At 48.2% G+C, this 26,397-nt stretch overlaps 1 protein-coding gene across 6 annotated transcripts in view; it reads right to left on the reverse strand.

Moving 5' to 3' along the window:
- Positions 1 to 26,397, reverse strand: part of RARB (retinoic acid receptor beta) — a 751,528-nt gene that overhangs the window by 679,587 nt on the left and 45,544 nt on the right. Inside the window, exon 3 of one of the 6 annotated variants that reach the window (XM_033930169.1) lies at positions 21,692 to 21,805. The exons of the other annotated variants lie outside the window; for them this stretch is intronic. Within the exon in view, the coding sequence (XP_033786060.1) occupies positions 21,692 to 21,734 (43 nt within the window). The 5' untranslated portion in view covers positions 21,735 to 21,805. The remainder of the gene's footprint in view (positions 1 to 21,691; positions 21,806 to 26,397) is intronic. 6 annotated transcript variants of the gene reach the window in all.

Consider the following 26,397-nt stretch of genomic DNA (forward strand, 5'->3'; position numbering starts at 1 on the left):
AGGAATGGGCTCCCTGGAGCTGAGTTGGAGCAGGAGGGAGAACCAGTGTTGTCGTGGCCATCGAGGGGCGATGAGAATCATGGTGGCCCTGTCCCTGCGGAGCTTGAACAAGGTCCGCAACATCAGAGGAAGTGGAGGGAAGGCATACAGGAACCGATCCTTCCAATCGAGCAGGAATGCATCTGGTGCCAGACGATGAGGAGAGAAGAGTCTTGAACAGAATTGGGGCAGCTGATGATTGTGAGGTGCTGCAAAGAGATCCACCTGCGGAGTGCCCCATCGAGCAAAGATGGAGTGGAGTGTTGGAGGATCCAGTGTCCACTCGTGAGGTTGAAGTATGCGGCTGAGATTGTCGGCCAGGGAGTTCTGTTCGCCCTGGATATAGATCGCCTTGAGGAAAAGATTGCGGGCCGTGGCCCAGGTCCAGATGCGTAGGGCCTCGAGGCAAAGGAGGCGAGATCCGGTGCCGCCTTGTTTGTTTATGTAGTACATGGCGACTTGATTGTCTGTGCACAGGAGAAGAACCTGGGGGCAGAGAAGATGCTGGAACGCTTTGAGAGCATAGAACATGGCTCTGAGTTCCAGGAAATTGATGTGATGCTGACGCTCTTGTGGTGTCCAAAGACCCTGGGTGCGTAGATCCCCCAGATGGGCTCCCCACGCATAGGGGGAGGCATCTGTGGTGATGGTCATGGAGTGAGGGGGTAGATGAAAGAGTAGACCCCTGGAAAGATTTGAGGAGTTCAACCACCATTGGAGAGATTGCTGAAGAGATAATGTCACAGAGATGGGATGAGAAAGAAGATCCGTCGTTTGTGACCATTGGTTGGCGAGAGTCCATTGAGGTGTCCGGAGATGGAGGCGTGCCAGAGGAAGGACATGAACTGTCGATGCCATGTGGCCCAGGAGGACCATCATTTGTCGGGCAGGAATGGTGGGATGCATGAGGACCTGACGACAGAGATGGAGCAGGGTCCACTGACGATCGGAGGGAAGAAAAGCCCTCATTAGAGTGGTGTCCAGAACAGCTCCGATGAATTGAAGTCGCTGGGTGGGAAGCAGATGCGACTTGGGGTAGTTGATCTCGAACCCCAAGAGATGGAGGAGAGAGATGGTGTGATGAGTAGCCTGTAGCACAAGTGGAGGCGACGGTGCTTTCACCAACCAATCGTCCAAGTAGGGGAACACTTGGAGGTTGTGAGACCTGAGGAAGGCCGCTACCACTATCAGGCACTTGGTGAATACCCTGGGAGATGAGGCGAGGCCAAAGGGAAGCACCTTGTACTGATAGTGATGGTGGTGTACCTGGAAACGCAGGTAGCGGCGAGAAGTCTGATTGATGGAGATGTGAGTGTAGGCCTCCTTGAGGTCCAGGGAACATAGCCAGTCGTGTTGAGAGAGAAGAGGGTAGAGCGTGGCAAGGGAAAGCATTCTGAACTTCTCCTTGACGAGGTGTTTGTTGAGGTTCCTGAGATCGAGAATGGGACGGAGGTCTCCTGTCTTTTTGGGTACCAGGAAGTAGCGGGAGTAGAATCCCTGACCCCTTTGTTCTGGAGGGACCTCTTCGATGGCATTGAGAAGAAGGAGGGATTGAACCTCCCTCAGGAGGAGGGGGATTTGAGATGAATGAGAAGCAGACTCTACGGGAGGGTTGTCCGGTGGAAGAGTCTGGAAGTTGAGAGAGTAGCCGTGGTGGATGATGTTGAGGACCCACTGGTCCGATGTGATGACCTCCCAACGGCTGGAGAAAATGGTGAGACGACCTCCGATTGGTTGTGGAAGAGGTAGCGAAGGTGGAAGACTGGCTATGCCCTGGAGAGAAGAGTCAAAAGGGCTGAGACGGCTTAGCAGAAGGCAGAGGCTTGTTAGGTTGAGTGGATTGAGAACGTGCCTGCGCCTGGTGATGTTGCTGCCGTGGCCGCCGAGACTGTTGGGAAGGCGGGTTGAGTGGTCTGGCTGAGAATCTGCGCTGGTATGAGGTTTGAGGCCTGTAAGGACGTGTAGGCGGAGCCTTCTTTTTGGGTTTAATCAGGGTGTCCCACCTAGTTTCATGCGCAGAGAGTTTTTGGGTGGTGGAATCCAGGGACTCTCCAAACAGTTCATCCCCAAGACAAGGGGCGTTGGCTAGACGATCTTGGTGATTAATGTCCAAGTCTGAGACTCTCAGCCAGGCCAGGCGGCGCATGGCTACAGCCATGGCAGAGGCACGGGAGGTAAGCTCGAAGGAATCATAAATCGAGCGGACCAGGAACTTTCTCAATTGGAGGAGACCAGAGATGTGTTGCTGAAAAAGTGGGATCTTCCTCTCTGGGAGATACTTCTGGAGGGCTGACAACTGCTGGACCAAGTGTTTCATGTAGAATGAAAAATGGAAGGAATAGTTGTTCGCCCTGTTGGCCAACATGGCATTCTGATAGAGCCTCTTGCCAAACTTGTCCATGGTTTTACCTTCTCTGCCAGGAGGGGTGGAGGCATAGACACTGGAGCCCTGAGTCTTCTTTAAGGTGGATTCAACCAGGAGGGACTCATGGGGAAGTTGTGACTTATCGAATCCTGGAATAGGGATAACCCTATAAAGGTTATCTAACTTGCGTGGGGCCCCAGGTACTGTAAGGGGGTTTTCCCAATTTTTATAGAAAGTCTCCCGTAGGATGTCATGCACGGGTAGTTTAAGAAACTCCTTGGGAGGTTGCTCAAAATCCAGAGCCTCTAGAAAGGCTTGGGATTTCTTGGAGTCTGATTCCAGAGGGAGGGATAGGGCGGCAGACATCTCCCTGAGAAACTTTGAGAAGGAGGATTGCTCAGGCCTGGAGGTGGCATCAGGAGCTGAGGGATCCTCATCAGAGGAGGAGAGATCTTCCTCGGTACCGGGGGGAGACTCTTCCCACAAGTCTGGGTCCCGGACCTCCGGGTGTGCATGACGCGACACCGGGGTGGAAGGGTCGGTATGGTGAGTCTTGGACAAAGATTTCGCAGAGCGTACCGAAACGGTACCGGGGGAAGAGGACCGGCGTCGGTCCCGGTCCCGGGAAGAATGGTGCTCCGCTCGGTCCCGAGGAGGATCCGCAGTGGCATGTTGGGCCGAGAGAATCGGCATGGAGGTATTAATAGGTACCGATGGGGTGGACACCGGTGGCTCGGTACGGGGCTCGGGCCGGTCTGGTACCGGAAGGAGCGGTGCCAGGATAGTAGGCAACAGTTGCTCGAGCTGACGTTTCAGCTGGTCTTGCAGTTGACCCTGGAGGATGGCCGCAATTCGGTCATCCAGGGGAGGCACCGGAACCGCTTTCTTTTTCTTCGGTTCCTTAGGTGCCGCTCTACGTCCCGGCGATGAGGAGGCCGATGATGAGGCACTCACCGAAATCGGGACGGAGCGCTTTCGGGCTCGGCTCGAGGCCGGCAGGGTCGGTGTCGCCACTGTGGCTGGTGGGCGCTCGAGGGAAGGGGTAGGCTTCTTAGCCGGCTTACCTTGCGCCAGCGGCGCCGATGTGGGGTCGGGCGTCGTCGAAGCCGACGGTGCCGATTTTTGTGGTACCGCTGTCGAAGTCGAGGATTCCATGGTCGACCCGGTGCCGAACAACAGATCTTGTTGGATTTTTCGGTTTTTAAGCGTCCGCTTTTTAAGAGTGGCACAGCGGGTGCAGGAGTCCGCCCGATGCTCTGGCCCCAAACACTGTAAACACCAATTGTGTGGGTCAGTGAGGGAGATCGGGCGTGCACACCGCTGGCACTTCTTGAAACCGACCTGCGGGGGCATGAAGGGGAAAACAGCCTCCGCAAAATCGAATCCCGAGGCCTGGATAATGGCAACAGGCCCCGCCGGGGCAAAACGAAAAAAGATAGAAAAAATCAAAGTTTTTTTTTTTTTTTTTTTTGCAACTAAAAGAAAAGAAACCCGAAGGTGAATACAAATAAAATAAGAAAAAAATTCGCGAGCGGGAAGGCAAAAAAGTGAGTTCAACGGCCGTTGAAAAACACACGCGTCTTCTTCGCTCCGCGGAAACGAAGAAACTGGGGACCACGCACTCCTCCGTCGGGCGGGAAGGCGCACGCGCGGTGCGGCCAACTAGAAACTTCTAGTTAAAAAGGTCCGTACCGAGGGCTCCGTCGGTGACGTCACCCATGCGTTAAGAATATGCTGCCTGCTTGTCCTGGGATAAGATCAATTAGCCCAAAGGCAAACCTAATCAAGGATTGGATAGTAAAAGAACAATTAGGTTGCCTCTTCTTAGCTGAAACCTGGCTAACTTCCGATTCAGACCCATGCATAACTGAATTCTGTCCAAGAGGATACAAACTAGAACTAACCTGTCGACACAACAAGCGAGGGGGAGGACTAGCCATTCTAGTAAAAAACAACTTCAACTTAAAAATCCTAGTCAAACGCTCATCACCCCACTTGTACCTTCTAGCCTGCCAAATATCTGATCACACACTCACTAGCACCTTGACATGCCTTATTTGCTACATTACACCAGGAAAATGGAACGCCAGCAAACATGAACTCGAAGACTTCATCTTTCAGAACTCTCTAAATTCAACTCACAATTTGCTCCTCGGAGACATTAATCTTCACCTAGAAGACCACACCTCAAAACAAGTCGATGATCTAATCTCATATCTCAATGCCCTTTCATACCAAATTCTCAATCCCCAACCCACGCATGAAAAAGGACACCAACTTGATATTGCAGCATACACAACTCAAAACCTCCACTCCCCAGATATCCACATCTCTAACAGCGTCTGGCACCCCTCCCTCTGGTCAGACCACAACAAATATACATTCAACATCAATTGGGCCCAAAACAACAACAAATACGAACCCCACAAAACCTCCTTCAAAACTCGCCAAAAAATCGAACCAATCACATTCTGGGACAAAATAGACCCCGCAATTGGCTCCACAGATCCTAAAGAATTCATTCACCACTGGCTTACACTAAGCGAAACAACACTGAACGAGCTAGCCCCATTAAAACAAAAAAAAAATAGAATCTGCAGGCCATCTGACAAATGGTTCGACACCGAACTTCTCCATCTAAAAAGGCACTGTAGACAGCTCGAAAGAGCATGGAAAAAAACAAAACAAAACCAAGAACAAACCAAGGTAGCATGGAGAAACCTAATCAATCAATACATGCTCAAACTTAAGGAAAAACGGAAAGCCTACTACTCCAAATTAGTTAGAAATGAAGCCCCAGACACAAAAGCTCTCTTCAAACTGGTAAAGAACCTCACAGACACCAAACCACTACTAGCCACTCAAGGAAACCACCCACCAACAGCCTCCCAAGTAGCTGACTACTACAAAAGCAAGATCAACACAATCAGAGCCATCTTCAAAAACTCACCATTCTACCTCACAACAGAGGAAGCCATAGCAGCCGACATGACCTGGGCCAACTTCCCACTAATCCAATGGACAGACATGGACCGTCTATACAATAAATACAGTAAAGCATCATGTGACCTAAATAACTGCCCCTCATATCTCCTAACCTCTTGCATTGGATCCAAACCATAATCACGGAAGGTCAATTTCCACATGAATTAGGTGAGATTCTTATCACCCCTCTACTGAAAGATCTCAAAGGCCCGATAGATACCCCCTCCAACTACACACCCATCGCCTCTATCCCACTATACGTTAAAATTAAGGAAGGTCTAGTGGCACAATACCTCACCAACTACCTGGAAGACCATGACCTACTTCACCCCTCTCAATCGGGATTCAGATCCAACCACAGCACAGAGACATTATTGGCAACATTGCTAGACACAGCTCGACAGCACCTCAGCAAAGGAGGAAAGATGTTGCTAATTCAACTCGATCTCTCTGCGGCATTCGACCTGGTAGATCATACAATACTACTACAGATTCTAGACACTATAGGGATCTCAGGAAGAGTTTACAACTGGTTCCAAGGATTTCTTAAGACTAGAACATACAGAGTTAAGTCAAATGATCTTAAATCAGACCCCTGGTCTAACCCCTGTGGAGTTCCTCAAGGGTCACCACTGTCACCCATGCTCTTCAACCTCTTCATATCCTCCCTCGGTATCACTCTAATCTACGCTGATGACATAACCATACTCCTCCCCTTCGATACCTAAGACCCCACCTCATTAGGCGACCTAAAAATAACACTGAATGCAGTGGAAGAATGGATGTTAGACCATAAACTGAAGCTGAACTCGAAGAAAACAAAATTTCTACTACTTGAAAAGGATAAAATCCCTTCCATAACAGAATTTGAGGTAAACACCACCAAATACACCATACAGCCATCCCTAAAAATCCTAGGAGTATCGATAGATAGATGCTGTACAATGCAAGTCCAAATCAACAAAATCACCCAAAAAGCTTTTTTCTCCATGCGCAACCTGTGTAAAATCAGAAAATTCTTTGACAAAGATCACTACAAGATCATAGTCCAATCCCTTGTCCTAGGACTAGTGGACTATTGCAACATCCTCTACTTACCATGTCCCTTAAACTTGATAAAGCAGCTACAGACCATCCAAAATACAGCCCTTAGATTGATCTATTCACTTGGAAAATTTGACCATATCACCAATGCCTTCCTAGACTCACACTGGCTACCAATACGAGCCCGAATTCAATTCAAATTATACTATTTATTATTCAAGGCAATAAATGGAATTGCACTCACCTAACTGAACAACCGCCTAAACCAAAACTTCACACCCAGACTAAGGAGAACACAGATCCCATTCTCCTACCCACCACTCAAGGGCATTCAACGCAAGAAGATGTATGACGGCCTCCTAGCAACGCAGGCGGCAAAGCTAGACCCCCTCCATCTCTATTCTGTTGACAACCACATGTGACTTTAAATCTTTTCGAAAAGAAATCAAAACTCTGTTATTCAAAGAAACTATCCTGTCCGCTTATCCTCCCTCCTCCGTAACATCCCCCTCCCTGCATACTCCACCATGTAACCAACCCCAATCTCCTCCCTCCCTACAAGTTTCCTCAAATGTCTCCCCTTCCTTAAATTTACCCTCTTAGCCTCCACTATCTAACCCTATCTCTTATTCTAGACTCTCTATGTATCTTTCCCTAAAATTTGTAACTTCCTGGAAATGTCCAGCCATCTTCAATTGTAATCCGCTTAGAACTGCAAGGTATAGGCGGAATAGAAGTCTCTAATGTAATGTAATGTAATGTAATTGATAAGACATGCACAAATGGGAAAAGAGAGGGGTTATTTTCAAAATAAAAATAAGGACGTAATGGACAGAACGATATGACAGATGAAAGACATAAATGAACCCTTTTATCTAAATTTCATACGCATCCCTAAAGAGAAAGGTTTTAAGGTTAGATCTGAAATAATTAGAAATAGTCTCTTGTCTTAAGAATTATTGGGATAGAGTTCCATAATGAGGGTGCAACTACAGAATAAATGATTTTACGTGTTGAGTCATAAAATAATTGACAAATGGATGGAACTGCAAGGTGTTGCTGAGATGATTTAAGGGAGCGTGAAGTTTCATACGGAACACAGGCTTGGGGGTAATTCTATAAAGAAGGCACCATCATTTAGGTGCCAAGAACAGAGGGCAGTATAGTATTCAGCACACTCATAACTGGGTGCCCTACCCATGCAATTACCTTCCTTCAAACAGTGGTTAGATGCCATTTTAGAGAATAAGCATTTAGCTGAAATGCAGGTATGCATGTGCGCACATACATTCATGTACACCAGTACTCTGTTCTTCAATTCATCCAAATGGCACTAAATTTTTATATATAAATGTTCTTGTGAGGATCACCAATCAAACTCTCACCAAGATACACACCAAGCTCAATATATACCTCAAACTCCTCACCTCTAATGTATAATCCCTAGTTCCTCAGAAGTACCACCTGGGCTCAAAAGCTTTCACAGCCCTAGGCTTTATGAACTACCTCCTCACTGGAGCCGTTATCAATTTTTACTCACATTCAGTGGTCATATATGTCGGTGTAAAACTTGCTAAGGGATGATAAGCCTTGAAAAAAATCTTCTGTGGGTGAAACATATTGGCTCCTATTTCCTTCAAAAGAAGACCACAATTAAAAGCTAAGTGCCTTTGAAATATGCTAGAAGAGTTGTTAAATAAAAATTTAAATATAAAATTTGTGAGTAAAAATTTATAACGGCTCCAGTGAGGAGGTAGTACATAAAGCCTAAGGCTGTGAAAACTTTTGAGCCCAGGTGGTACTTCTGAGGAGCTGGGAATTATACATTAGAGGTGAGGAGTTTGAGGTATATATTGAGCTTGTAATTTTTTTTTTAAATTGGGCAGATATTTTGCGTGTTTTACACACGCAAAATATCTGCTTGGTTAAAAAAATAAATAAATAAAGCTCCCCCCCCCAACTGCTTCCTCCCTCTCCAAACCCCTACAAAATGTCCCTCCCCCCACCAAAACAAGGCCCCGCCGATGCCCCACAAAAGGTAGGAGGGATGCAACTCCCTCCTGCCATGTGAAACCCCATCCTGATCTGGTCGGCCCATCTCCCTCCCTCCCTATCTGTAGCTGTACCTGGGCCGGCAGGCCAGACAGACGGATGGCCGGGCCCAGCCCACCCGCTTCCCCCCCTACCTTTAAGAATTATTGGGAGCAAGAGGGTGCTCATTCCCTCCTGCTCCAGGCCTCCTCCAAGGCCAGTAGGATGACTGGGCAAGGCCCACCCCCTTCCTGTACCTTAATATTGTTGGGAGCAGGAGGGATGCTCAGTCCCTCCTTCTCCATGCCTCCTCCGCCAATGTGTAGCCTTAGGCCACGCTCCGATGCATCATCTGATGCGCAGGGAGGGCCAAGGCTCTGATTGGCTGAGGTGCCCCAGGCCTGGCCCGCCCTGGTCCAGTCAGCCTAGGTAGAGCTACAGACAGGCAGGCAGGCAGGGAAGGAGGGAGGTGGGCCAGGATGGGGTTTCACAAAGCAGGAGGGAGTTGGCATCCCTCCTGCCTTTTGTGGGGCATCGGCTTGGGGGGGGGGGAAGACGGCGCATGGGGGGGTGAATGGGTCTAGGCCTGACTTTTAAAAATAAACTTTTGTAGGCAAGGGAGCCACGGGCTCACAGTGCGGGGAAGGGCAGGAGAGATTCAGGGTGGCAGGCAGGAGAAATCCAGGGACAAGCAGGACGGCGATTCGGGGCAGAGCAGGCAGGAAAGATCGGGGAAGAATATCGGGGCGGCAGGCAGGAGAGATTCGGGGCAGCAGACAGCAGGGCCGGCAGAGAACACTGGGCTTCTATGGAGCAGGAGAGTAGGGAAGATGTTTGCGACTGGTCCCCAGCTTTTTCCGAGCCCCGTTGGATTTGAAAAAATGGTTAGTGAATCGCGTCCCTGCTTATTTTGCATGCAGTTCCCCTCATTTACATGCACGGATCGGAAGAGGGTCACTACACAGGTTAGTGAATCGTGTTGGGGAGAAATTGGGTCGCAAAGGGCTTGCAAACCAATCGGTACACAATCGGGGGAATGCAAATGCAAATGTGCGATTCCTGCTCATGCGCAGAACCTAACAGTAGTGACAGGAGAAGCAGCCTCCTGTCACTGCTGTCAGGGCTCTGCCCTGATCTCTCCTGCCTGCCCACCCCAACTCTCCTGCTCTCTGCCGCCCTTCCCCGCAGTGCAAGCACATGGTTTTAAAGCAGGCCTGCACTGCGGGAACGGCAGTAGAGAGCAGGAGAGTCGGGGCGAGCAGGCAGAAGAGATCAGGGCAGAGCAGGGCAGGCAGGAGAATCTGCAGTAATAATAATAATAATAACTTTATTTTTGTATACCTCAATACCACAAACAGTTCAGAGCGGTTTACAGGGGAAGAGACTGTACACATACAGCGATGATACAGAGAAATATTGTCAAGTACATTAGTAACCAATTTCAATTACAAGAGAGTGCCGAGAAGGGATAGGTAAAACCGGAGGAAATGGAGTACACTGGTATGCAGAGAGAGGAATGGGAAAACAGGAAAAGAAAGAGATACGGTTAGTGCTTAGTAGTATGGCAGGGAGGGAAGGAGTTAGAGAAATTTATGAAAGAGGTATGAAATTTATGAAAGAGGTATGATTTCCTGAAGGATAGGTACCCGTCAGCACAATGTGCGGCGGAGTTAAAGAAAGCAAATAGAATGTTGGGCATGATAAAGAAGGGAATCACGAGTAGATCGGAGAGGGTCAAAGTGCTGCTTTATAGAACAATGGTCACTTGGAATACTTGGCCACTTGGAATACTGCGTCCAACATTGGTCTCCCAACCTAAAGAAGGATATAAAACTGCTGGAGAGGGTGCAGAGCCGAGCAACGAAACTAGAAAAAGGTATGGAGGAACTGGAATACGAGGATTGACTTAAGAGACTGGGATTGTTCTCCCTTGAGAAAAGGAGACTGCGAGGGGATATGATCGAGACCTTCAAAATACTGAAAGAAATCGACAAAATAGAGCAGAAAAAACTATTTACATTGTCCAATTTGACACGAACAAGAGGACACTGAATGAAGCTAAGGGGGAGCCCAGCTTAGATTTTTTTCTCTTTTTAATGTTAGAAGCCCCTGCGGGGAAGGGTGGGAGTTGGGGCAGGCAGGTGATCGAGGCAGGCAGTTTTCGGGGCAGGTAGGCAGGCATTTGGGGCAGTGGGAGAGTCAGGGCTGCATAAGGTTTTCGGGGCCGCAACTTTTTTTCATGGGGGCAGCAGGCAGGAGATGAGCATGGAGCAATATGGACAGGAGATGAGCATCGGGGCATGCAGAGTACAGGGCTGGAGAGTTGGAAAGACGTTTTTGACTGCTACCTAGCTGTCGCTTCTTAGGTTGATCGGCCAGCCCAGTCAGTTGTAAATTTTTGGTTGATGAATCGCGTCGCTGTCCAATTTGCATGCGTTTTCCTCATTTGCATGCATGGACTCGAAACGGTTCGCAGAAGAGGTAAGTGAATCAGGCCTGAGGGAAATTTGCTCGTTAAGGGGTCACAAACCGATCGGTACATTATCGGTTTGCTTAGTGAAACTAGCCCGAAGTTAGGTGCCTCAGAAGCTCCCTTTAGAGAATTAGCCCAAAGTTTATAGAATAGCATTTACACAAATAATTGCAAATTAATGCCAATTAGCAATAATTAACACCACGTAAGGCCTATTATGGTACTTAAGACCAACTGGTGCCTAATTTAACAAGTTAGGTGTGCAACTGGCAATGTTCTATAACTTCTGTTCCCAAATTTGCATGCAAGTTGGAAATTTAGGCATGCAACTTTATAGAATTCGTGAGTAAGGGTAAAATTATGCACCCAAAGTTATAGAATGAGAGAATAAGTATCTAAGTATAGGTGCCCCTTTATAGAACTGCCCTTCACATGTCTTGTTTGATGAAAACAGAACATCAAATGAATACATGAAATGAAATCAAACAAATGCTTTTTCTTTCGGCAGATCAGTTTACTAAATGGAATGCAGCAGAAGGAGATTTCACTGCTGGGAGATATGATAGAGACATTTAAATACCTCCGTAATGTAAATGCACATGACTTGAATCTCTTTTATTTGAGAGGAAGCTCTGGAATGAGAAGGCATAGGATGAAGTTAAGAAGTGATAGGCTCAGGATTAATCTAAGGAAATACTTTTTTACAGAAAGGGTGGTAGATGCGTGGAACAGTCTGCTAGAAGAGTTGGTGGAGACAGAGACTGCCTGAATTCAAGAAAGCCTGGGATAGGCACATAGGATCTCTTAGAGAGAAGAGATAATGGTTGCCAGTGGCGTACCAAGGGGGGAGGGGGGCGGTCCGCCCCGGGTGCATGCTCCAAGGGGGTGCACAGATGGCCGGATCTGGAACCTCACGCGCTGCTGCAAACGGCACCTCAGCGCGGCTGCCGTACTTAGAGCAGAGTCGGCAGCCGCGCTAAAGTGAACGAAGGTCCCGAGATGACTGCGCCGTCTACCACCTCTATTCCGGAAGAGGTAAGTGACGTCGGGGGGTGGACCAGCAGCCGCAGTCATCGTGGGATCTTGACGCAACTAACTGCGTCTGCCGGCCCAGCCCCCTCCGACGCCAGTTATCTCTTCCATCTGGAGAAGAAGCAGTCATCGCGGGACCTTTGGGATGGAGAAAGGAGCATAGTAGGTGAAAGGAGGTCAGGGTGGCATGGAAGGGTGTGGAGGGTGAGAAAGGGAGTCAGGGTGATATTGAATCATGCTGAAGGGTAACAAAGGGGGGGGTCAAGGTGGTATGGAATCATGGTGACAAAGGGGGGTCAGGGTGGTATGGAATCATGGTGAAGGATGAGAAAGGGGGTCAGAGTGGTATGGAAGCATGGTGGAGGGAGAGAAAGGGGCAGATGCTAATGGAATTTCAGGGAAAGAGACATAAGGGGGAAGAATACTGTATGGAATTGGGTTGGAGGGAGAGAAACGGGGCAGATGCTGATGGAAGTGGGGGGAAGGGAGAGGAGAGAGTGAAATGCCAGACCTTGTGGGTGTGGGAGAGGGAAGGGAAGAAGAGGAGAGGAGAGATGCCAGACCATTGGAGGAGGGAAGGGAGGAAGATGGATGCCAGACTAATGGGGGTGAAGGGAGAAATGGAAGGGGATGCATAAAGTTTCTAGAATGGGAATAGAAAGAGAGAAGATGCTATATAGAAGGGGCAGAGAGAGGGTAGACAGTGGATGAAAAGAAGAGAGTGACAAAAAGATGAGGAAAGCAGAAACCAGAGAAGACAAGGTAGAAAAAAAAATTCTATTTATTTATTGCTTTAGGTGAGAAGCATCGCTGTTTCTGTGATGTTGCTTTGTATGCAGAGTCCAGCTTCTTGGTGCTTCAGTTTAACCTTTGTCTACGTATTTTTATTCTTTCTCCCCATTTACAAAACTGTAGAGCGTTTCTTTAGCGTTGGCATCTGAGCTGTTACCACCATGGCTAAAAACCACATTACATTTTTGTTTAAGGGGGAGGAGTTAGTTTGTGATTACATACTAGGCAAAGGTGTTTTCTGTGTTCTGTGTGTTCAAAAAGACATGGTTTTCTATTAGGATTGACTGTGTAGGATTGATCTGTACTAGTCTGGCTTGTTTAGTTTTACAATGGGTTTATTGATGTACTGCTCACTGCAGTATGCAAGATGCTGCCTTTTCCTAGATATTCATGTGTGACGAGTGGATTGTTACTAAAAATCATGTTTTTCATACAGATTGGGGGGGGTGTCAAAAAAATGATGGGCCCCGGGTGTCACATATGCTAGGTTCGCCACTGATGGTTGCTGCGGATGGGCAGACCAGATGGGCCATTTGGCCTTCATCTGCCATCATGTTTCTATGCTTACACAGACTTGCCTTTGCAGAAGCTGGACCTCTCCCCAGCCTATTGTTATTTAAATAGTTCCTTAATTTGAATGTAATGGCTACTGATTGGTGCACCCATTTCTCAGCTGTCAGCAAGAATTGGCACTTTGGCAGAGTTTTAAATCTTTATCTTTCCTGTTCCAATGTGAGGGTCTTTCTCCTTCATCACCCTCCCCATACTGGTTGAATAAAAGTCCAAAATGAAAGTCCATTCTTTTTTTTTTAATCCAGAACTTGTGGCTACCTGTAATACAAGTATGTGAAACTCATGACCATGATAGGCTGCTATGTCAACTATGCATTCATCGATGGCCCACACTAAAGTTTTTGTCCTTCCTATTTGCCCCATTACAAATACTCAGGAGCCAAATTTACATTATGAAATTAATCAGATATTAAATTTAGAATGCGTATTAGCTATTACAACACAGACTGCTGCAGGCCCCATGTTTGACAACCTGCTGCAATATAGCACAGTTACTTACCGTAACAGGTGCTATCCAGGGACAGCAGGCAGATATTCTTAACACATGGGTGACGTCACCGACGGAGCCCCGGTACGGACATTTTTCACTAGAAAGTTCTAGTTGGCCGCACCGCGCATGCGCGAGTGCCTTCCCGCCCGACGGAGGAGTGCGTGGTCCCCAGTTAAGATAAGCCAGCTAAGAAGCCAACCCGGGGAGGAGGGTGGGTCGTAAGAATATCTGCCTGCTGTCCCTGGATAACACCTGTTACGGTAAGTAACTGTGCTTTATCCCAGGACAAGCAGGCAGCATATTCTTAACGCATGGGTGACCTCCAAGCTAACAGAGAGGGAGGAGGGATGGTTGGCCATTAGGAAAATAAATTGTGTAACACAGATTGGCCGAAGTGCCCATCCCGTCTGGAGAAGGTATCCAGACAGTAGTGAATGTGTGAACTGAGGACCAAGTGGCCGCCTTGCAGATTTCCTCGATGGGCGTGGAACGGAGGAAAGCCACAGAAGCAGCCATAGCTCTGACCCTGTGGGCCGTGACAGCACCTTCCAGTGAGAGACCGGCCCGAGCATAACAGAACGCAATGCAGGCAGCAAGCCAGTTGGAAAGCGTCCGTTTGGAGACAGGATGACCTAGACGGTTAGGGTCGAAGGACAAAAGGAGCTGAGGAGATGAGCGGTGAGCCCTGGTACGGTCAAGCTAGTAAGCAAGGGCACACTTACAGTCCAGCATGTGCAATGCCTGTTCCCCAGGATGAGAATGGGGCTTAGGGAAAAAGACCGGCAACACAATGGACTGGTTGAGATGAAAGTCCGAGACCACCTTGGGAAGGAATTTAGGATGGGTACGCAGAACCACCTTGTCATGGTGAAAAACAGTGAAAGGTGGGTCGGCAACCAGTGCATGCAGCTCACTAACCCTCCTGGCAGAGGTGATGGCAATGAGGAAAAGCATCTTCCATGTAAGAAATTTGAGTGAAGTTGTGGCAAGAGGCTCAAACGGAGGTTTCATGAGTGCTGATAAAACCACATTCAGGTCCCAGACGACTGGAGGAGGCTTCAGAGGTGGTTTGACATTGAAGAGGCCTCTCATGAACCGGGAAACCAGGGGATGAGCCGTAAGAGGTTTTCCGAGGATAGGCTCATGGAACGCAGTGATGGCACTGAGGTGGACTCTGATTGAGGTCGACTTGAGGCCAGCGTCGGAGAGAGAGAGCAAATAGTCCAGTACGGTTTCCACCGCCAATGAGGTGGGATCGTGATGATGAAGCAGACACCAAGAGGAGAACCGAGTCCACTACTGATGGTAACATTGGAGGGTGGCCGGTTTCCTGGAGGCATCCAGAATACGACGGACAGGCTGAGATAGATTCTCTGGAGAGGTCAGCCCGAGAGAAACCAAGCTGTCAGGTGGAGCGAGGACAGATTGTGATGCAGTAGAGACTGATGCTGCTGTGTAAGTAAAGTAGGAAACACAGGAAGAGGAATGGGCTCCCTGGAGCTGAGCTGGAGCAGGAGGGAGAACCAGTGTTGGCGAGGCCACCGAGGGGCGATGAGAATCATGGTGGCTTTGTCCCTGCGGAGTTTGAATAACGTCCGCAACATCAGAGGCAGTGGAGGAAAGGCATAGAGGAACCGAGCCGTCCAGTCGAGCAGGAATGCATCTGGGGCCAGACGATGAGGAGAGAAGAGTCTGGAACAGAACTGGGGCAGCTGATGGTTGTGAGGAGCTGCAAAGAGGTCCACCTGAGGGGTGCCCCACTGAGCAAAGATGGAGCGGAGTGTGGGGGGATCCAGAGTCCACTCGTGAGGTTGAAGGATGCGGCTGAGATTGTCGGCCAGGGAGTTCTGTTCGCCCTGGATATAGACAGCCTTGAGGAAGAGACTGCGGGCTGTGGCCCAGGTCCAGATGCGGATGGCCTCCTGATAGAGGAGGGGAGATCCGGTGCCGCCTTGCTTGTTTATGTAGTACATGGCGACTTGGTTGTCTGTGCACAGGAGAAGAACCTGAGGGTAGAGAAGGTGCTGGAAGGCCTTGAGGGCATAGAACATGGCCCTGAGTTCCAGGAAATTGATGTGATGTTGACGCTCCTGAGGGGTCCAGAGTCCCTGAGTGCGAAGTTCTCCCAGGTGAGCTCCCCATGCATAGGGGGAGGCATCTGTGGTTATGATCATGGAGTGAGGGGGTAGATGAAAGAGTAGACCCCTGGAAAGATTGGATGAGTTCAACCACCATTGAAGAGATTGCTGAAGAGACGATGTCACAGAGATGGGATGAGAAAGAGGGTCTGTGACCATTGGTTGGCTAGAGTCCATTGAGGTGTCCTGAGGTGGAGTCGCGCCAGAGGAAGCACATGGACCATCGAGGCCATGTGGCCCAGGAGGACCATCATCTGCCGAGCTGGAATGGAGTGATGAAGGAGCACCTGGCGGCAGAGGTGGAGCAGGGTCCGTTGGCGGTCGGAGGGGAGAAACGCCCTCATGAGAGTGGTGTCGAGAACAGCTCCAATGAACTGAAGTCGCTGTGTGGGAAGCAGATGCGACTTGGGGTAGTTGATCTCGAACCCCAGGAGATGGAGGAAGGAGATGGTGTACTGAGTGGCTTGTAGGACAAGTGGAGACATAGGTGCTTTTACCAACCAATCGTCCAAGTGAGACCTGAAAAAGGCCGCCACCACAATAAAGCACTTGGTAAACACCCTGGGCGATGATGCGAGGCCAAATGGTAGCACCTTGTACTGATAGTGGCGGTGCTGTATCTGAAATCTGAGGTAGCGACGTGAATTCAGATGGATTGGAATGTGAGTGTAGGCCTCTTTGAGGTCCAGGGAACATAGCCAGTCGTGTTGAGAGAGAAGAGGATAAAGCGTGGCCAGGGAGAGCTTTCTGAACTTTTCCTTGACCAGACACTTGTTGAGGTCCCAGAGATCGAGGATGGGACGAAGGTCTCCTGTCTTCTTGGGAACCAGGAAGTAGCGTGAGTAGAATCCCTGACCCCTTTGGTCTGTGGGAACCTCTTCGATGGCATTGAGGAGAAGGAGGGATTGGACCTCCCTTAGGAGGAGAAGGGACTGGGAGGAGTGGGACGCAGACTCTATAGGAGGGTTGTCTGGTGGAAGAGTCTGGAAGTTGAAAGAGTAGCCGTGGCGGATGATGTTGAGGACCCACAGGTCTGATGTGATGACCTCCCAACGGTTGAGGAAGAGTTGGAGACGTCCTCCGATTGGCTGAGGAAGAGGTAATGATGGTGGAAGACTGGCTATGCCCTGAAGAAAGGAGTCAAAAGGGCTGAGATGGTTTTGACGGAGGAAGAGGCTTGGCAGGTTGGTGAGATTGAGAGCGAGCCTGAGTGTGTTGTTGTTGACGAGGTCTGCTAGGCTGCTGTTGGGGCGGGTTGAGAGGCCTGGCCGAGAACCTGCGCTGGTAAGAGGACTGTGGTCTATAAGGACGAGCAGGTGGAGCCTTCTTTTTAGGTTTTACCAGAGTGTCCCATCTGGTCTCATGTGCTGAGAGCTTCTGGGTGGTTGAATCCAGGGACTCCCCAAAAAGTTCGTCCCCAAGACAGGGTGCGTTAGCTAGGCGGTCTTGGTGGTTGATGTCAAGATCAGATACCCTCAACCAGGCCAGACGTCGCATGGCAACAGCTATGGCAGACGCTCTGGAGGTCAGCTCAAATGAATCATAAATAGAGCGCACCATGAATTTCCGCAGTTGAAGGAGGCTGGAAATTTGTTGTTGAAAAAGTGGAACTTTGCGTTCAGGGATGTATTTTTGTAGGGCGGATAGTTGTTGTACGAGATACTTCATATAAAATCTTAAGTGAAATGTGTAATTATTCGCCCTGTTGGCTAGCATGGCATTTTGATAAAGGCGTTTGCCAAACTTATCCATCGTTTTGCCTTCTCTGCCAGGAGGGGAGGAGGCATAAACACTGGAGCCCTGAGTTTTCTTTAATGTAGACTCAACTAGGAGAGACTCATGGGGCAATTGAGGTTTGTCAAAACCCGGAATTGGGATGACCCTGTATAGGCTGTCAAGCTTACGAGGAGCTCCGGGGACAGTGAGTGGATTTTCCCAATTTTTATAAAAAGTTTCCCGCAGTATGTCATGGACGGGTAACTTGAGGAACTCTTTGGGAGGTTGTTCAAAGTCTAAGGCATCCAGAAAGGCCTGGGACTTTTTGGAGTCGGACTCTAAAGGAATAGAAAGAGCCGCCGACATCTCCCTGAGGAATTTGGTGAAAGAGGATTGCTCAGGCTTGGAAGTGGTATCGGTCACTGAGGGTTCCTCGTCTGTGGATGATGCGTCCTCCTCGGTACTGGGTGGGGATTCTTCCCATAAGTCCGGGTCCCTGATATCAGTGTGCGCACGCCGAGATGTCGGGGTGGAAGGCTCGGTGTGGCGGGTCTTAGAAAGAGACTTGCCAGAGCGCATGGAGATGGTACCAGGAGAGGAAGACCGGTGCTGATCCCGGTCCCGGGAAGAGCGGTGACATTCTGGGTCCCGGGGAGACCGGCGCCCTTCCTGGTCCCGAGGAGGATCGACCTCAGAGCGGGTCTGTACCACAGGATGAGAACGGGGTGGTTCAGCCGAGAGGACTGGCATGGAAGTGTTGAGTGGCACCGAAGAGGTGGACACCGGTGGGATGGTGCGAGGCTCGGGCCGGTCTGGTACCGAAAGAAGTGGTGCCAAGAGGGTCGGTAACAGGTGCTGGAGTTGTTGCTGCAGCTGTTCCTGCAATTTGTCATGGAGTATGGCCGCGATGCGGTCATCCAGGGGTGGCACCGGGACCGCTTTTTTCTTTTTCGGTTCCATAGGTGCTGCTCCACGCCCCGGCGATGAGGAGGCCGATGACGAGGCACTCACCGAGATCGGGGCGGAGCGTTTGCGGGGTCGGCGTGAGGGCGGGAGGACCGGCGTCGCCACTGTGGCAGGCGGGGCTAAAGGGAGGTGGAAGGCTTCTTAGCCGGCTTACCTGGTGCCAGCGACCCCGAGGAAGGATCGGGCGTCGAAGTGGTCGGTGCCGTCTTTTGCGGTACCGTCAACGTCGCTGCAGGTTCCATAGCGGATCCGGTACCGAAAAGGATGTTCTGCTGGATCTGCCGATTTTTTAAGGTGCGTTTCTTAAGAGTGGCACAGCGGGTGCAGGTGTCAGCCCGATGCTCTGGACCCAAACACTGTAGGCACCAATTGTGTGGGTCAGTGAGGGAGATCGGGCGTGCACACCGCTGGCACTTCTTAAAGCCAGGTTGAGGGGGCATGAAGGGAAACACGGCCTCCGCAAAATCAAAACCGGAGGCCTGTATGGTGACAACAGGCCCCGCTGGGGCCGGTTTCAAAATCGAGAGATTTTTTATTTTTTTTTTAATCGAATAAAAAAGAGAACCCGAAGTGGGGAAAAGAGAAAAAACGAGTAAAAAAGCGCGAGCGGGAAGGCAAAAAGGATGTTTTCAACGGCCGTTGAAACCACATGCGTCTTCTTCGCTCCGCGGAAACGAAGAAACTGGGGACCACGCACTCCTCCGTCGGGTGGGAAGGCACTCGCGCATGCGCGGTGCGGCCAACTAGAACTTTCTAGTGAAAAGTATCCGTACCGGGGCTCCGTCGGTGACGTCACCCATGCATTAAGAATATGCTGCCTGCTTGTCCTGGGATAACTCCCATTGCACATAGGTACACTGACATTACTGACACTGTCAATATTCCTATATACATCACTTATAGCAAAGAACACTAAGGGGCTCATAATCAAAACTTTAAAACATCCAAAAACCAGCCTAAGTTGGCACTCGGACGTCCTAATAGCAGGGACGTCCAAGTGCCGATAATCAAAACCAACTTTCTGGACGTGCAGCAGCACTTCTAAGCTGTTGTGCATCCAGAGAGCAAAGAGGCGTGTTGGGAGATATGTTATATGTGGGAATTGGGTGGGCTTCAACCTGGACTTACCACAGTCATAATCAAAGTTTTCCTAGAGGGAATTTAGACACTGGCAGTTAAACCTCTTTAACTTGTGTCTAAGTTCCACAAAGATGCCCAAATAGACAAGACCACCACTGGATGATTTAAGGCATGACCCCCCCTTTCTCCCCCCAGTGGTCATGACCCCCTTCTACCACCCAAAGAGCAAAAACCCCCAAAAACCTGTAGGCTTCCCATCAGCTGATTGCGGCAAAAGGAATCACTATCAGATGAGCTGGTTTTGGTGATTCCTGGTGACTCAGCTCATCGGGATTCCTTCTGCCAGGATCAGCTAAGCCACGGAGCCCTACACCCCTCCCTCTGGTATCCTGACATCCCCCACATCCCCCTCACATCCCAACATCCCCCTGATATTCCGTATGTCCCCCAACATCCCCTGACATCTCTGCTTTCCCAACATTCTTGGGCCCCCTCCCACATCCCCGAAACACCCCCCCCCATACCTACAGAAGAGCAAACAATAGGAGGAAAGCTCACTCCCCCCTGCCTACAGGGCCGCATGCTGCAAATTATGAGGTTCCCCCTCCCAATGCATCTTGCATTTTGAGCCATTTGGGGCTATTGGCCCCTCCCACTGCATCCCAAAATGCATTGGGAGGGGAAGCCTCATCATTTGCAGCACGCAGCCCTGTAGGCAGGAAGGAGTGAGCTTCCCTCTTGTCGTTTGCTCTTCTGAAGGTATGAGGGGTTCCAGGGATGTGGGAGGGGGGCCCAGGAATGTTGGAGGGATATGGGGGGAGCGGAGATGTCAGGGGCAATGTCAGGATGGGAGATGTGGGGGATATCAGGGCGATTTGGGGATGTCAGAGGGGATGTGGGTGATGTCAGGGAATGGGGTGTAGGGCTCTATGGCTCAGCTAATCCTGGCAGGGGGAATCCCCATCAGCTGAGCTACCAGGAATCTCTGAAAACAGCTCAGCTGTTGGGGATTCTTTCTGCTGCAATCAGCTGATGGGAAGCCTACGGGTTTGGGTTTTTTTTTTGCTCTTTGGGTGGTGGAAGGGGGTCAACAGTAATTATGAATTCTGCATATATTATTATACAGATTAACAGGACTGGCCTACTATGATCCATTTTTTAGCTCCAATTCTATTTTTCATTTTCCCTACCTTCCTGGAAAAATAGTAGGTAGCAATTTGTGGTAACTTCCACCAATGTATTCACACCTTCTTCTCTCTACAGCCTGGTGAATGGGGCCTTTTTAATTATTTTACCGGTCTACTGTTAGTTACTGCTGTGTAACTCCCCTCCGGGAATCTGCTTTTATAGTTACCATTAAAATCTGGAAGCAGCACACTGCCATTCTGTTATCAATCTATATATTTACTTCACCTTCCAAACTGCATTACTCACAGATTAAGAGTACAAAATGCACCAAATAAGCTTTCAACAGAGTATTTTTTCAGCTGATAAGACTTGTTTTAAGCTCTTTCTACTGTTCTTTATGGCAACAGTGCCACTTCAGTGGTGCTTTTAAATATATTGAACAATTATAAGAACTATTGTACGCTCTCTTATTGATAAGACAAGCTTGTTTTGAAAAAGAATGTGCTTACATGGCCCAACATCCTTTCATGACCTATAATCTTATCAGGTAAGAAGGGAGAATGGGATGACCTTTCAACTCTAGAGCCCGAGGTCAAATCCACATGGTATAATGAATCTATTTTCTGCAGATTGGTGAGACAGAAAGGAAAACCAACGAAAAAAGGAATTAGCTCACAATTTTAAAGAGGATATCCCTTATGAGAAAGCTCCATGCTATTATAATAGATCATTACCAGTGATTTAACAGGCAATCTTTACCTTTCAGTTTTACACACTCATTCAACAAACTAAAACAAATTCTTAAAAAATATCCACAGATCTAATGCCTCATAGATTACCAGAGAAAAGGTTGTTTGAAATGTTTCCCTTCTCATTTAGCATATTCCGTTAGGAATGGAAGCCCTCTGGTGGTCAAGATTTCTTAAATGTAACCCATAAATGGACAAAAACTGCTGGAAAAAAACACAAACGTACATACACCATGAATACTCAGAAACAGTGAACCTGTAACCAAACGACGCAAATCTTCATGACAAACTCACGAGTATGAAAAATGATGTACAATACATTTCTCTCTCAATTACGGCACTTCTCTTAAGTGTACACACATCACACAAGACACACAGAATGAACAGTTTTATTTGTGCTCAACACATCAAAAATCATAAATCACAAGTGGCAAAGATGGAAAGGTCATAAGTCACTTCTATCACATGTGATGATGAATGTTATTTTTATTTATTTCAAAAATGTATATTCTGCATATGCCTATGTGATAACACCATAACATACACAATTTCGTGACAACATGTAATAACAACACAATTATAAAATCACAGAATCTCAGAATAAAATCACAGGCACTCAAAAAGCCTGTACAAATAAGGGCATTTTTAACAGTTTCTTAAAGATACATTTAGAGGTACACTTCCATAATCATCCTAGAAGCTCTTTCCCCCATAAAGGAGCCACACATGGAAAAGAACCCTTTCTAATACTGTATTCTGATAATGTGCCCCGTGATAATTCTGTGTGAAACTACAAAACAGTGTAGAATTAGCTTGCACTATGTACACATGGAACTTCAGTTCAAAATGTTTGGCATTTTCTTAGAAAATGCTACTTTATGGCCTGATAAGGATATGATGGTTCGAAAGTTTGATGATTGTTATGTCCTCTATAGACTTACTGCTATGAAATATTGGACCTGGGGAGCTTTTGCTCAAAAATGGGGCAGATTTGAGTTATGGAAGAAGAGTAGAGTGACTGGAAGGCTGGAAGTTGGGGAGATGGGGAGTGGGATTTCTGTATTTTTTGCTGTGTTAGTTTTTGCTTTGTATTGGCGGGGTATTTTGGTAGATACTATTTTCAGTTTGCTTTTATCCCTGCTTGTATTAGGAGTTGACAGAATATTCTTCTTTTGTCTGTGAATGTTGGAGCATTCAATAAAGCCGTTAATACAAAAAAAATAAAATCATAGTTTATGGAGGTCATTTTAGAAGGATTAGGTGGAGTATCCCAGAGTTTAGAGCAGTGGCTTGAGAGCCAGGGAAGCCTGTATTCAAATCCCTCTGCCATGCTTTGTGATCTTGAATGAGACACTTAGACTGGGTTTTACTTCGGTTTTTTGCATGGGTTAGTGAGGTAATTGCCCCGACGCTCATAGGAATTCTATGAGCATCGGAGCATTTATCTCACTGACCCTCTAAAAACCCTCTAGTGTCGTTTAGCAAAAGGGAGCACTTAACCCTCCCTCGCTAAAGATCAATCTAAGCAAATCATAACTCAATAATTAAAGAAAACACTCGGGCATCTATTTACTAAAGCCTGTTAAAACCTCTGCACCTTCTTCCATTCTTCTCTCCCTCAGCTACAGTCTCACCACAGCCTCTATTTCTGACAGTCTGTCAGTTATCTTCGTTCCTCTTAACCCCTACCCTGCAATCCAGTCACACATTTTACCTTCTTCCACTGGATTCCCTCATTCACCCTCCGCTCACACATCCTGTCCCTCACTTGTTCTCCCTATACTATTTCCATTTTCCATAAGTCCTTAGTCACTTCTCCCTCATCCCTGCTGGAACCACCACTGAAATCCCCTCACTCACTCTTTGCATCCTGCTCATTTCCCAATGCCATCACTAGCCTTGCCAGATTGTTTGGGTTTCAGAGGAGTACAGAGGCACCTTGGCTGCAAACTCTTCCTCTGCTGCCCGAGATCGGTGTATCTCAGATTGCACCACATGGCTCAAATCACAACATTCCAGCCTTGGAGCAGCCCAAGATACCATAGGGCCTTTGTCCTTTGAATTTTGATGTGGCATGGGAGGAGAAATGAAGGGACCACACATAGAAGGATGCACTGCCACTTCATTCTCCCACTGAAGCTTTTCCTCGGAACATTTCATACAGATCATTCAATCCCACAGTAAGTGCTAAATTTTACAGCCTTTACCAGTCATAGAATTGCAGAATCTTGAAGGCTCTAGCTATAATATTTATGTTATATTAATTGTGATCTCAAATTTTTAAATATATGCTTTTTATAATACCTTCAATTCTGTTTTATCAACAGCACATATTTTGCTCTTTTATTTTTCTATTTCTTAGAATTGTTGGATAAAGTGGGCATGAGGGAATCTATAGGATGCTGCCACTTTTCATTAAGAGCACTCCCTCACAGTAAAATCCTTGTCCCGCCCAAGGGGGAAGTGACAGAGGAGGGATGGAGCCAGGAGGGCATGGTCCAAGAAGTATAAAAGACTAAGCCAGAGTTAGGTTAAGGGGGCTCAGAAAGAAGCAGTGACACCTGCTGTAGATGCCTCCATTCGGAAGCTGAGAAACTGCAACCACTACGTTCAGGTGGGCCAAGTTCAACTTCGAATCTTGTGAGTTTGTATTTTAACCTGCCCAACTGTAGGTCAGCCTTGTGTATCTGCTGTTTGCTGGTAACCCTAGATCCAGGGACCAGGCCATAGACCAGAAAGAACTGCTGCTGAGAAAAACATTTATGTATGTTATACCACCCAAGGACATAGTTATATTACAGAACTAGTTTTGAGTGTTGATTTCTACTTTCCTGTGAAGTGAGCATGAGCCCTTACTGGACATCTTTTATAAATATTGTTTGTTTTCACTGTAATTGCCAAGTGTGTGTGGCTTGTCATACCTGGTCCTGTGGCCTGGTCTCGTTCACAGTACCATAGCAGGACAGAAATTTTTCAAATAAATAATAAACGTGTGCAGCTTAGAGTCTCCACTGCCTGGTTAAGGACTATGATTTAAGAACACACCCAGTCTCGGCATAGGTCCAGATGCAGGAATCCAACTCCTCACACACCAGCAATCTCCCTTGATAGAAAAGTCTTTTTCTCACAGGCACAAAAGAGCCTACAACTTACTTTAGGTACTAGCAGTCTTTTAAGTCTTTTCAAAGAAATGCCTTTACACTCCAGCGAGATGCTTGGAATCAAAATCAATCTTTAATATTAGTTCATCAAACTTGTCTTTAGCTACAAAGAGGAATGCCAAGCCTCGGGAGAATTCCCACACCCCTCAATTGAAGGCTTCCTCTTTAAATCAGTCCCTTATGCAAATAGTAAGTAAATTTATTTTCCTTTTCCTATTCCTAATAGGTCTCTGGCTAGGCTCCCACCATGCCCTCAGGTTCAAACTGGCTGGCCTTGGCCTCCTTGGGTCTCTTGACCTCCATGGGGGTTTCTTCCTCCCCATGTGCCAGGGCTCCTGTACTTGGAGTCCACCCTGGGAAAGGACCCAGGTCCTCCCTCCCCTCTTGCTGACCACAATAAATAAAAATACAGTACTCCTCCGATATTGGCGGGGGGGGGGGTCTGTTCCATGTTTTCGCCTGGGGAGGCAGGATAGGGCAGCTGGAGCGCCGGTGAGTGAAGGAAATCACTCGTGGTATGCTCCAACCGCCTCTTCCTGCACTAAAGTCAGGTTCACCAGCACAGAAGAGGAGGCCGATCTTCGTGCATCGGCACTAACGCACAGGACATGCCGGTGCCGAGCTGAAAGTAAGAAGCGGGTTCGGGTGGGTCTGGGGGACTTTAGATCGCAGTGGGGGGGGTGCCGGATCGCAGGGGGGAGGGTGCCGATCACGGGTTCGCTCATAAATCGAGCCACGCTCGGTTTCCGAGGCGCCAATTTTGCGAATGTTTTGCTCGTCTTGCAAAACACTCGCAAACTGGTGCACTAGTAAACCGAGGTACCACTGTGTGTGTGTGTGTGTGAGCTTTTCTGAACAGTTTTCTTCATCATCATCATAAACTTCCAGCCCTTCACCCCAAGGCATAGTTGGAAAGTTACTGTACCTCCCTGGAGTTAGACTTTCTTTCCTTGCTGGCTGGCCTCATGAAAACCCTCTTTCCTGGTGGATAGGAGAGGTTTGGCAACTGCTCTCCCAGTGTGGTGCTCTGTTTTCCCAATTGGGATCAGCTGTATCCCTCCTGATCTCCCTGCAGTCTTCCTACTTGAGGCTTACGAGCCTGCAGATCCCGGTGGCTGACTCCACCCCCCTTCTGGGTTGGTTTCACATTTCTCCCTAGCTCTGGGAAAGGAGTAATAGGGGATAGGCTCTGTTTTCTGTGCCCTCCCTGCCTGTGACATCACCTGCCTTTTCTCCCATCACTCTGGCTGTACTGAACTAGTGCTTTTAGCAGGGTGTACAGGCTTTATTTTAAGGATTGCAGGCTTAAGGGCAGTACTTTGACTGGGCTAGCAGTCTTTTTAACCGTGACAGGAGCTTCCCTGTCACAGTATTTAAACGACTATCATATCTCCCCTCTCCCCCCTTTCCTCCAAAGTATACAGATTGAGATCTTTAAGTCTGTCCCCCTACACCTTATCACGAAGGCCACACACCATTTTAGTAGCTTTCTTCTGGACCGATTCCATCCTTTTTATATCTTTTTGAAAGTGCGGCCTCCAGAATTGTACCTCAAGTTTCAAATTTATTACAATTTTGTTATACCGCCAAATCAGATTTCAAGGCGGTGCACATCAAAAAGTTTAAAAGTACATA

Source organism: Geotrypetes seraphini, chromosome 2, assembly GCF_902459505.1.
Source record: "Geotrypetes seraphini chromosome 2, aGeoSer1.1, whole genome shotgun sequence".
Classification (NCBI taxonomy): Eukaryota; Metazoa; Chordata; class Amphibia; order Gymnophiona; family Dermophiidae; genus Geotrypetes; species Geotrypetes seraphini.